Source organism: Chaetura pelagica, unplaced genomic scaffold (assembly GCF_000747805.2).
Source record: "Chaetura pelagica isolate M959 unplaced genomic scaffold, ChaPel_1.0 scaffold655, whole genome shotgun sequence".
Classification (NCBI taxonomy): domain Eukaryota; kingdom Metazoa; phylum Chordata; class Aves; order Apodiformes; family Apodidae; genus Chaetura; species Chaetura pelagica.
This window is the reverse complement of record NW_009953225.1, coordinates 832,442-844,630: the sequence shown is the minus strand read 5'-3', so window position 1 is coordinate 844,630 and position 12,189 is coordinate 832,442. Positions and strand designations below refer to the sequence as shown.

The following is a 12,189-nucleotide window of genomic DNA, read 5'->3' as shown; positions in this document are numbered from 1 at the left end:
CTGTTCTCTGCCAGTAGCTGCCTGTGTGTAGGAGGGTCTGGATGGTTATTGTAACATCATTCAGTTTTCCAAAAATGCTTGTAGTGTAAGGGGCAAGAAAGAATCTGTACAAAAATACTGATACTATGCAAGTAATGGTTTAGACAAATGTCATCTGCAGAGGGGCTGCTGGGGAAAGTTTCTGTTTAAAACAAACAAACAAACAGGCTTGCAGAAAGTAGTGAAAAAACATTGGAAGTAAATCTATTTTTTACTAATAAAGAGTTTTAAGAGGGTTTTTTAATGATGTCTCAAAAAAAATACTGTTTGATGTTACTTTTTCATGGTAAGTTTAATTGCTTCAAATGGTCACAATGGCCAAGGATGGTTAGAAGTGCAAATGCTTCAGACCATGAAATCTTTACACCACCCTTCTTTCCCTTCAGAAGGTTCACATGTAATCTGCATTGTTTAAAGGTTTTATTCTGCAGCCTTGAATGGGATTGGCACTGTAAGGAGCTTGTGCTTCTCCTGCCAATGTACAAGTCTTCTCCCCTGTGGTACAAAGAATAAAGCAAAGGCCTATAATTGATGTGCTGCACAGGAAAGCCTGTTCTGTGTGCCTGTCTCCTTGCTGGCTTTTGAGCAAGCAAACAAGATGTATAATTAGTGGCAAATGAAACCTCACTTATACTTACAGTAAGGGAGATGGAGCACTGGAACTGGGGGGTTATGGAGTCTCCATCTCTGGAGATAATAAAAACCTGCCTGGATACAGTCCTGTGTAAAGGGCTCTAGGTTATCCTACTTCAGTGGGAGAGTTGGACTGGATGATCTCTAGACTCCAGCAATTCTGTGATTTGAGCTACCAGCTGGAGTTAAAGCTGTGATGTTGGCATTTTTCATTTCGTTGTTTATGTGTTAAATATGGATATTTCTCCCATCTTATTCTGCTCATCTGAAAATGACATTGTGTTCAAATACCTGCATGGTCAAAGGTGTGTTGCCAGAGCATGATGTGTCATTGCCACCCGAGACAGTTTCCTAATATCAACGTGAGAAGAGACATTCCTGAAGACCAGAGCATGGACAATATCTCCCAGTGTCTCTTGGCAGGATTTAAAACAGAATAAAAATAGCTGAGAAAACTCTGCACACAATTAATCACTGGAGGACACTTCTGTACCTTGTCTCCATTTCTTGCCTCTCCCTGCCCCCTCATAGCAGGATGTAATCCTAGTACTCTTGCAGCTCTGGCTCTGCCTTTCCTCAGGAGCTCAGAGGGTTCTGGCCCATTATGGAACAGGGGAGGGGGTTTTTGTTCAATCTACTTTATGAGTCAAAAAGTAATAAACTTGGGGAAGGTTAATGGACATACATTTAGGAAAGGAAACAATAAGGCATTGTATGCATCTGTGTTTACAATTTTGGAACTGTGTGCGGATTAGTTGTTGTTAATTATTTGATTTAGTCCTTATTTTGGGCAGTATAACTGTGTCGTTTTGCACACACTTCTGCTTACCAATCTCAGAATCCCTTCCAAGCTCACATGAGTAGTTAATGGCTGAGAACACAATTGTGGATCCCTGGCCCTAGTAGTTCTGCTCCCTGGAGCACCAGTTGCCATGCTGCAACAAACAAGCAGTTAAATTCCTCTTTTAAAGAGAGGGGTTTATGTCCTTAATGAGGGCATGCAGATGAGTTTGCATGAAATGCTATCAGGTGGGAATTACTCATGAAACTCAAACACAAGTATTTTAAAGATAGGTATACTTAAAAAGTTACATTTGTCTCTGTATGCAGTCTGATATTCATGGGATAGTTATGTGCTGTTGTCTGCTTCCCTGCCATGCAGGTGGAATACGATATAATCAGTCCACGTTACCAAGTGAAACTGGGCTTGCAGAGGCCCTGACACCTTCTTAACAGCAGTAGAGTGTGACCAGATTGATGATATCTGTAGACTTGCCAGCCTGTGTTTCCCAAGCTTGTGCTACTTTGGATAAACCAGTCCATGTCAAAGGTGAAAAGTTCTCCTGCTGTCCTCATCTGTTCTCTTAATCTGATGTTTGTGCATTTGAAAGCCATTTAATTTCTCACTATCTCAGATCAGTCACTAATCCCCACTCATTTAGTGTGCTGAGATCACAGGGAAGAAAGATTGTTTTCCAAGCTCTGTGTTGTAATGCCATTTGCTTCACAACCTGCTGACTAAACCCCTCAGTGTGTTGCCCTGCCAAGAGACAGGACGTGCCTCCCTTCTGTCTGAGGAGCAGCAAAGTCTTCTGCCCAGGAGATTGTTGCTTCAGGCCAGAAACACTGTGGGGTTTAGTCAGCAGCATTTTGAGCAAATGGTCTTACAACACAGGAGTTAGACACTAACCTCCCTCCTGCAGTGCTGATGAAAAGGGCATAGCATCACTCTTTCCAGAAAGGCATTTGTAGTAGGTCTCTGTCTTACAACAGGCTGAACTAGAATGATTTCTGCTCTTCACCTGGACGTTGCAGAGCATCACATCTTCATCTTGTCCTTGTTGGGTTATGCCACACTTCTCCTTGGCAGCCATGAAAGCATGTCAGATGCCTTCTCAGTATGTAGGATGCTATAATTCCCACTGAAGCTAGTAAGAAAGAGCTGCTGGGCAGCCCTAGATTCAAGGTAGCTGTCTTAAACCTATTTGGCCTCTTTTACTCTCCCAAAAAGATGAGTTAGGCTTGGGCTTTTCATTCTGTGGTTGCTAGTAGGAGGATGAGCTGCAGAATAAAACCTGTTACTACAGAGTATGAATAGCAAAAGGCAAAGTTCCTAACATAAAGATGGACACAACTGATCTAATAGTAGCCAGTTTCATGCTGTAACCAAGATGAAAGAGCATCAGTTAGTGCTGCAAATTACTGCATTCATTGAGTGGTGTGAATCTTTTTCTTGTTGCTACAAGTAAGATAGAATTGTCTGTTCCATAGAAGAACAGGTGAGTTCTCACAGTGAATTGTTTTGCTGGTCTTTTTTTACTGTCAGAGGGTATAAGTGAATGAATTCTATGAAGTTCACCTAGTCACTTTTCTGGGGAAAATGCAGCTGAAATCCGTATCATCCACAGGCATTGTTAACACTGCAGATTCAATTGTCTTCAACATTTTTTTTCTGTTATTTTTTTCCTTGTGTGTGCACATACATCATGGCTTTTATTTTCATCCCTGAAGTCATGTTCCTACTATTGAGCTGCTAGAAGGTTTGTACATACTGGCTCTCATCCTCAGTAGCCTTCACAGTTCGTGTCAAATGGCTCTGTTGTTGCTTTGCTGAGTTTTAAGCTTGCATTAAAAATTCTAAGTTAATTATTACATTCAGTTTGAATCCATGTGAAACCAGTTATGCTTTCAGAGTTTCTATCTGAAATTATGACTTTCACCCTGGCTTTGTGATCTCTGTGGATCAGGTTGGTGACCTTTGCCAGGTTCTGGCAGCTTCTTGTCAGAATTGGTTCCCATGTTTGGGCATTTGTCTGCGTCACAGGACAAAACAAACTGTGTGGGCATGTGAATTAATTTGGTCCTGGAGCCTGAATCTATAAAGGTATGTGTGCTTTTTGCTGAGGATTTAATAGACTGTGCTGGAGGGAGTGAGGGAACCAATAGGCTCTGACCTTTATTAGGATTTTCTTGCTGTAGAGGTGTTTGAAAACGGGAATAAAGTGATTATTGTATTCTGTATTTTCTAAATGGATGTTTTTAATTGCTGTTTCTAATATCTTTTCTAGAACCACCCAGGGTTGTCATTTCCCCTAAGAATCAGACTTTTACAGAAGGTTCTGAAGTGTCTATCAGGTGTTCTGCAACAGGGTATCCAAAGCCAACAGTAGTATGGACACACAATGACATGTTTATCATTGGTTCAAGCAGGTAGGGGTTGTAGCTTCCTCTTTTTTTATTTTTTCCCATATGTGAGAAAGCAGTTTAGAAGAATACCAAAGTATTCTGACTAGTTCTTCCACTGTAGCCTGTGAGTTTTGGAAATAGTACCTCAACCTTCACCTTTACAGCTCTTTGATTTTTGTATCTGTCAAATAGAAATACCTTAGCTTGTACAAGTTTAAATGGTTTTCACAAAATGCATTTATATTATCTGCTAGATACAATAACATTAGTATTGTTTTACAATGAGAAAAAAACACCAATACCTGCTTATAAACCATCTGGTCATGTTGTTGCTGCTTGGAGTGTGGATTGAACAGTTACTCTCTGTGTTTTAACTAATCATTTTGGTTGGTCCACTGTGTGTTCCCAGGTACAGATTGACTCCAGAAGGCACCTTAATCATAAGAAAGACAGTTCCAAAAGATGCAGGAATTTATGGTTGCTTGGCAAGTAACTCAGCTGGAACAGAGAAACAGATATCCATCCTTATCTACATTGGTAAGAAAAAGAAGCAATGTAATGAAATTTAGAAAGCAAACACAGTATAAGGGAGGAACTGTTAAAATTAGTGTAACCATACAGAATGTGCTGGTAGAAATTGCAGGAAACTTACAAATGTTGAACAGTTCACAAATATCTCTTTTGTTTCCTGTTCAAATCTGAGTAGTAGTATTATTAGGTGATATTTGGGTCTTATTTCTTTTTACACAGTTTTTAAGGAAAAAATACAGCAAACAAACTGAAATTGGGTATTAAAGTGGGGTAGGTTTGCAATCCTGTGTAGGCATTTAGAAAAGGAATTCTGTTATTGTCAATTTCTGTAGTGTGCTTAGCACCCTGGAGTCCAAATCTTGTACTCTGAACACTACATGAATATATTAATAGCAGGCTACTGGAATTCTCGATGACCAATTCTCGATGACTGGAGTGAGAGAGACTGAATCTTTTTATTTTCTACATGATCAAACTCTTTCCTTAAATTCTATGTGTGGTCCTGGTGCTCTGAACATTCCAGACTTTACTTTTTCCTGTTTCCCAGTGTTCGTCACCTTACATGATTTTTAAGGCTTTCTGACTTCTAATACAAATTTTCTTCCATATAACTAGACAATTAGAGTATTTCATGCTTTATTTCTTAAAAATACTGTATGCTTTGCATGTGGAACTCATCTTTTCTTCTATATTGTTTCTTTTTAGAGGGCCCAACGTTGACTGTAGTTCAAAGTGAAATTCTGGTTGCTCTGGGAGACACAACTACTATGGAGTGTAAAACAACTGGAATCCCGCATCCCCGAGTTAAATGGTTTAAAGGTGCACGACTTTGATTTATTTATTGTGGCAGAAGGATTTAAAACAATGACCCTGAAGTAACTTTGTGTTTTATTTATTTACTGTAGCAGGAGGATTTAAAACAATGACCCTGAAATGACTGTTTTCTCAGAAGCTTTAAGTAGTATCAAACTAATGGGTGACGTGAAATTCTCTAAATCTAGAAGATTCAGCACTTGACCTTTAGGGTATAAATTCTTGCTCCTACTTAAACACAGTGAATGAACATACTATAGCATCAACTTCAAAAAGAAAAAAGAAAAGAAAGCCTGAGCCTCTTGTCTACTTAAATAAGGTTTATGATTTTGACAGAAAATGTCAAATTCTAAATTCTACAAAAATTGCAAACCATCTCTCTGTTTTTCCCATTGGATGTTTGCTTGAGTTCTGTTATATCACCCTGAGAATTTTTATTTGTTCCTTCTTCCAAATCTCAGAACTATCTACTACAATTACCTGGATAGTGGAGCAGGATATTGGGTATCACAATTGCAGGAGTTTTCCTAGAGTTAAGTGGGAGTCAGAGAATCCCAGGTCTCAACACTGAATGTTTATTTTTGGAAAAGAGCAGTCGATGCCTGCGTGTGGTTGTATAAAGCACCTGCCTGCTGATTTTCTGGAAAACCAGAGATCTTGTTAGCTAGATACTGCCAACAGATAACTTATCCAGTCCAATCCTGCATCTCTGACAGTGGCTGGAGGGAAGCACAAACCCTGTCTGGTCTGTTTGCAAATAATCTTCCATCAAAGGAACCTTCTTCTGAACGCACTGCAGTTAATACTTGGCTTGCGTTTTAAGGCAGGAGTCGACGGGCTTTGATACTCATCCCAGAGAGCACATGGGGCCAAATCTGAGTGTTGCACAGCAGTGTGTGGCTCCTGCTGAGCCTGGGAGGTAGCAGAGCTGTTTGCTGGGTTTTGTGGAGTTCCCAGCTGGGTACAGAGCGGGCAGACGAGCAGCCATCACATGTAGCTTCTAATTTGGGAAGGAGAAATATCGCCTGGCACACGGTCCTAATGCTGGTCTCTGTCCAAAGATGCTTGGGTTTGTATTCCCCTTGTGAAACAAAGAAGAAGGGGTTGTGTCTCTCGTAGTAAGGAATTTTCCACTCAGTTGAGTGGAAGTCAGAGAACTCATCTGCTGAATGAATACATGCATGTCATGAACTAATCTCAAACTTGGACTCTGTTTTGTTAGAACAATTTTGGTAAATACCCTGTTACTGACTTTTTTTTCAGTTACTTTTTTTTCTGTCTGGGCTTAGGTGACCTAGAGTTGAGGGAATCGCCATTTCTCATTATTGATACTCATCGGGGTCTTTTGAAGATCCAGGAAACACAAGATCTGGATGCTGGTGACTATACCTGTGTGGCTACCAATGATGCAGGGAGAGCTTCTGGAAAGATAACTCTAGATGTTGGCTGTAAGTAGTTTGCAATCTAGACAGTCTAATTTTAGTGTTTCTGGGTCTGGTCGATGGTGCCTTGTTTATTTGAACCTTTCTTGTAAATATGTCCTCAGTCTATCTCTGTGCTGAGAAGACCTTTTGGTGGTGTTCAGTAAGCTGTTTCCTTGTCGTATTTGGACTCCAATTTTCCTTTACTCTTACTACTTTTGCAAAGCAAGAAAGTTAAGGGGAGGAAGAGAGAGACAGAGGAGGAGGAAGCTGATAAAACCTCAACCTAGTTCTTCACTGGAACAGGTTACCCAGGGAAGTTGTGGTTGCCCCATCCCTGGAAGTGTTTCAAGTCCATGTTGGATGGGACTTGGATGATCTTTAAGATCCCTTCCGATCCAAACCATTCTGTGACTCTTAACATAGTTGTGCAGTAGAGAATATATTACAGTAACTGAAGTTACTATGTAAGGTTACTGTAATTTGGCCTGTCCTCTCCTGCTTTCCTAGTTCTTTCTAACAGTACCCTGACCCACCAGGTCTTGTTAACTGCATGTTCCTGTCATGTGCAAACCCTTTCTGAAGCAACAAGCAATGCTGTTTGAAGGGGAGGAGGAACCTAACAATGCTAACACTAGAGTATGCATGCTGATTTGAGGAGGATGGCTGTATCTTCCTGTTTGGAGATGTTCAGCCCATTTCTGAGCTCCCTGTTCTAAGCACAGAGCATGCAAGGCTGCTTTTGTAAGGGTTTGCTGAGACTTGGGAAGCTGTTGAAGAACAGTATGCAGAATGGGATGTAAATTTAGGTCCTCAGCAGTGCAAGCAGAAGGCTAATGTCATGTTGCAATCCTAATCCACTTTCCATGTACTCTTTTTTTTGTTCCCCCCCAGCTCCCCCAGTTTTCACGCAGGAGCCCAGCGATGAGTCTGCAGATATTGGGGCAAACATCACGCTGCCGTGCTACGTGCAGGGGTACCCAGAGCCCAGGGTTAAATGGAGGAGGTTGAATGGTGCTTCCCTTTTCTCAAGACCGTTTGCAGTCAGTTCCATCAGTCAGCTCAGAACAGGAGCTCTGTCCATTAACAGTAGGTAGACTAAAGGTTTTAAAGAAGAGATGCCAGAAGGCACTATGGCATGTGTAAATGCACTGAAGTTACTACACTACTTGATATAATTGTTAAATTTGTAACAGATCAGATTTTTCATCCCAGATTGTGTTTCTGGTACTGACTTCATGGCTGTTGACATGCTGTTTATTTTCCCATAAGTCTGTATTTCATCATTGGCTTTCCTCTTCTTCATAGGAATTGTGATACCCCTATGTAAGTAAGTGTGGGTTATTGTGTCTGTTGATACTGAGGAGCCATGGATTTTCATTTTTTTATTTTTCTTTTTCTTTGAGAGAAGGGCTTCTAAACATATTTTAGACACATCCTAACTTAGGTAATAACTAGAAATTCTGCAGGTGGTTTTGAGATTTCAGTTACTTGGAGTATTTCAGTCACCCTTATGCTAAGTGATGATGTTTTCTTAATTATCTCTTTTATTCCTTTCTAGACATTTTCAGGCTGGGTGAAGGGCAGTGACTTGTGTGTTATGTACTACTACATGTGTGTCCACACACAGAGACCTGTTGCTGCATGTAGTGAGCAGTATTTCATAGTAAATCCACTATGTGATAGGGTATGTGGGTTTATAGTGTACTGCCCTATATATCAGTGCATACTGTGTTACAGGATATGCAATATATAAAGTGATGAGAAGTATCACATGTATATATGCACTGCTTTTTTACTCAGGGGCTCCTATATAGTCATTGCTTCTGTACCTGGTGGCTGATGTAAAGGAATGATCTAGCCAAAGTTGAATATTTGAAACTGAAAGAGAAGAGGGCAGGATATTAATGTATTGCAAACTTTGCAGTATTAATTCAGACCCTGCAATCTGATCTCTTCTTTACCCCCTCCAGGTTTGTGGGTCAGTGATGAAGGAACTTACATCTGTGAGGCTGAGAACCAGTTTGGAAGGATTCAGTCCCGGCCAGCCACAGTCACAGTGACTGGACTGGGTAAGAGTGGGTAATGTCAGAGCCCATAGTGAAAGGGAAGACTGGGAAGCACTGGCAGACAGGAAAGCCTTTTAGCACCTGGAGTGTACTGGAGGAGGCAATGGTCGGGGGGAGGTTGGGGGAGGGGTTATGTCCATACATGGTGACATATCTCTTGTGCTTTTATCTATAGCTGGATTTACACACATCTAGACATCCACACAGGCTGAAACAGAAGACATTTGCATGGACTGTTGTAATTTATGTCAGTGAATTTCGCATGTTAGTACATTGTCTGTTCACTGGCTACATGAATTTGAATTAGTTCCATTGACACTTCATAACATGGACCTTAAAAAAGTGATTTATCCTGTCTTCTGCTTCTTATTTCTAAGTACATTTAGTAAGGAATGACAAATCACAATGATGGAGTTTCTGCCATTTAATTCGTCTTAAAAACAAATTAAAAAGCAGCAACGAACTTGCTGAGGTCAGCGTGTTGATATAACTGGAATGGAATCTTAGTGGTCCAAGAAGACAGTAAATGTCTAGCTTGGACAATGGCTGTGCTATTAAGGAATTGTTTATTATCTCAGTTGGACAATTGGCAATAAAAGGAAAAATAATGCTATGGAATGTATACATTTATGAGGGGATGAGAATGGAGTCCATCTGCCATCAAAGAAACCATTTGTTAAAACATGTGGTGAGGATCTGTACTGCTGGCAGTGTTGGATAGACATGTTTTACCTATTTAAAAGTGTTATTTAATCCCCATTATTTATAATTAATTTACAAAGCATGTGCACAGAAGTGCTTTCTGTTAGCTTTTTACAGAAGAGGTTTTACAGACTCTTTTCTGCTGGGCTGCTGACCACTATTCCAATCCCTTAAAATTTTATGCCCAAAGGAAATGACCACTTATTTTTTGTGCTCATCAAACCTGCTACTTTTGTTCTGTGGTATTTTGCCCAAGCAAAGCAAAATGGCACATCACTTTGATATCCAGGGAACATGAGTTTTCAGCTAAATGCTGGATAGTATCCAATTTCAGCTGGACAGTATCTTCCATTTACTGCCTTAGAATCACTCTATGTGATTCCTCCAGTTTCATTTTCTTTCCTGTGCTGTCTCACACTTTCTTTTCTTTCTGTCTGTTGCCTGCCTGCTTTGTTGATGTTTCAGATATCACAACACCACCCCTGTTTCTTTGTGTTTATTTTAATTGTAAAATAAAGTATCTTGGAACTCTTATGCTGTTTGTTGACAGCTACTTTTTTTAAAAAAATCTTTTTTTCCTCCCTATTTAAATAATATAGTTTTCATTGTAGGAAATGTTTCTTGCTCTAAATTTGCATAGTACTTAACACAGGGAGACCTTGTCTGGTGCTGCTGCAAGTAGCATTAATGACAGGACTGATAATAAAATTTCAGATTAAATATTTTATATGAATATATGAACATTCCTAATTATATTTTTTTTTCTAATTATTTCTTCTGTTCAAGTTACACCTCTGATTGGAATAAGTCCAGCCACAGCCAATGTAATTGAGGGGCAGCAGCTCACTTTGCCCTGTATTCTGCTTGCTGGGAACCCCATTCCAGACAGGAGGTGGATTAAAAACAGTATGGTGGTAAGGCTGTTTTGTTTCCTGTAAGATTTATTGTCAGTGAAAATCTACAACTGATATGTCAAACCCCAATAATGGTTTTATTTACGGAAGTTGTACAAATATACTGATAGATTTTATGCTTACAAATAGAGACGCCTCCTGAGGTTGGACTGGTCACTGGAATCAAGGCTCCGGTGTCATGGAGGTGAACTGGGGCAGACAGACACCACTGGGCAGGAGCTGCTGCCTGCCCAGGAGCAGCCAGTTGGCCCTATCTGGAAGGCAGTAGCTGCTTCTCAGTTTCTTCAGGCTGTTCAGAGTACAGCCATTCCCTTGAGGAACGATGGCTTATTGCTGTTTAAACTGTGGAAGTGAGGCATCCTCTTGGTTATGCCTCACTGGTCACTCACCACGCTGGGAAATGGTTAATTCTGAAGCACAGGTGAAGGAACAGCAGATGGCAGTGGGGTGTGAAGCTCTAGAAAAGAACTTGGAACCGAAGTATTTGTCAATTGCCCTTTTGTCTTCTCTTTTACTTATTTTCAAAGCCCTTTTGTGCATTCTGGTTGGCTCTTTAATTTCAGCCTTGAATATAGGAATGATAGTTGAATTTACCTACCAGAATGACAAAAGTGCTGAGAATTAAACACTGGTAACTGAAAAGCATTTCTTTTTCCTGGTTTCTTAAAAGTAAAGATATCAGAAAAGTTCTGTAAATTAGGCTTTTTTAACATCATTACTGTTACTGTTGCTGATGTGATAAATGTCAGAATCCCTGTACCATCTACTCCTTTCCTATGGTGCTCTGCTCAGAGCATGAAAGAGCATGTTTTCTTTCCCCCTTCTGAGTTTACTATTGATAATTTTTAACTCCTGCAGACAGGAGGCTGGTGTAGACATCACGCCTGGGTTAGTTGTCTGGGTGAAGTTCCATTTCTTTACTAGGAGCCAAATTACTGACTTGAACATTCCTACGAAGCTCTGCTTTTTGTCTTGCTAGTGTCTTCCTAAAGCCCTTTCTGTAATTAGCTGTAATTAAAAAGGTACAGCAGTTTTAAAAATGTGTTACCACCAAGCAGAACCCTGGCACTACTTGATCCTTTGCTTGCAAGAGTTTTCTGCTCAGTTTCTCAGTTGCTGGGAATCACTGGACTTTTCTTCAGCCCACCACACAAGTGCAAGTAGCACAGGCTGTAACTTCTGTGAGAAATACTGGCAGGATCCTCCTTGTTGAGTTGCTAATTCCTCTGTGTAGTAGTGCTAGTTTCCTGTAATTGTAAGCTCGTGGCAAAAGCAACGCTCCAAGGAAGGCCTTGGTCTAAGTTCTATTTAGAGAAGAATGCAGCTTGTTCTGAGCACAGCGTGACTGGAACAGTTGTGCATTCTGACAGCCTGACTTAAGGCAAGTCTGTGTTGCTGAGCTCATTGATTCTTTTTGTTAGTGTTGCTACTGTAGGGTGCCTTACTTCTAAAACATCACTCGTGAAAGCTACAACTTTTCCTGTCTTTCACAATGGCACACTTCAGAGCTGCTCTACTTGGTGGATAAGGCAAGTTAGAAGGTCATTATGATTAAATTGGGTTGCTGGAATAAGCAATTAAAAATGCAGTGACGTAGTTCAGCTAAGTTTGGGTTTGCTTCAGAGCAGGACATTTGGAAGGTTCAGTGGCAGAGCAGGGCTGTGTCGCGGATCCTATTTTTTCTCCAGCAGTAAATATAAGTAGCTACCAAAACTCTTACTTAAAATTAGCCTCTTATGAAAGAGGGAAGGTAAAAACTCTCCAAGAACATAGAGTTTTAAGAATGTGAAATTGTCAAGCAAGGCTGTGCTGCATTGCAAAGCAAGTATCATCCTCAAGTATGTCCTTCACGGACCCGTTCCACCGCTCGTCCAGCTGGGC

The 12,189-nt window shown here is 40.5% G+C and overlaps 1 protein-coding gene across 1 annotated transcript in view; it reads left to right on the top strand.

Annotated features, from left to right (window-relative positions):
• Positions 1-12,189, top strand: part of HMCN1 (hemicentin 1) — a 193,881-nt gene that overhangs the window by 79,353 nt on the left and 102,339 nt on the right. Inside the window, exons 13-19 of the mRNA XM_009997856.1 lie at positions 3,741-3,882; positions 4,268-4,395; positions 5,095-5,208; positions 6,492-6,650; positions 7,518-7,712; positions 8,597-8,695; positions 10,181-10,308. Of these exons, the coding sequence (XP_009996158.1) occupies positions 3,741-3,882; positions 4,268-4,395; positions 5,095-5,208; positions 6,492-6,650; positions 7,518-7,712; positions 8,597-8,695; positions 10,181-10,308 (965 nt within the window). The remainder of the gene's footprint in view (positions 1-3,740; positions 3,883-4,267; positions 4,396-5,094; positions 5,209-6,491; positions 6,651-7,517; positions 7,713-8,596; positions 8,696-10,180; positions 10,309-12,189) is intronic.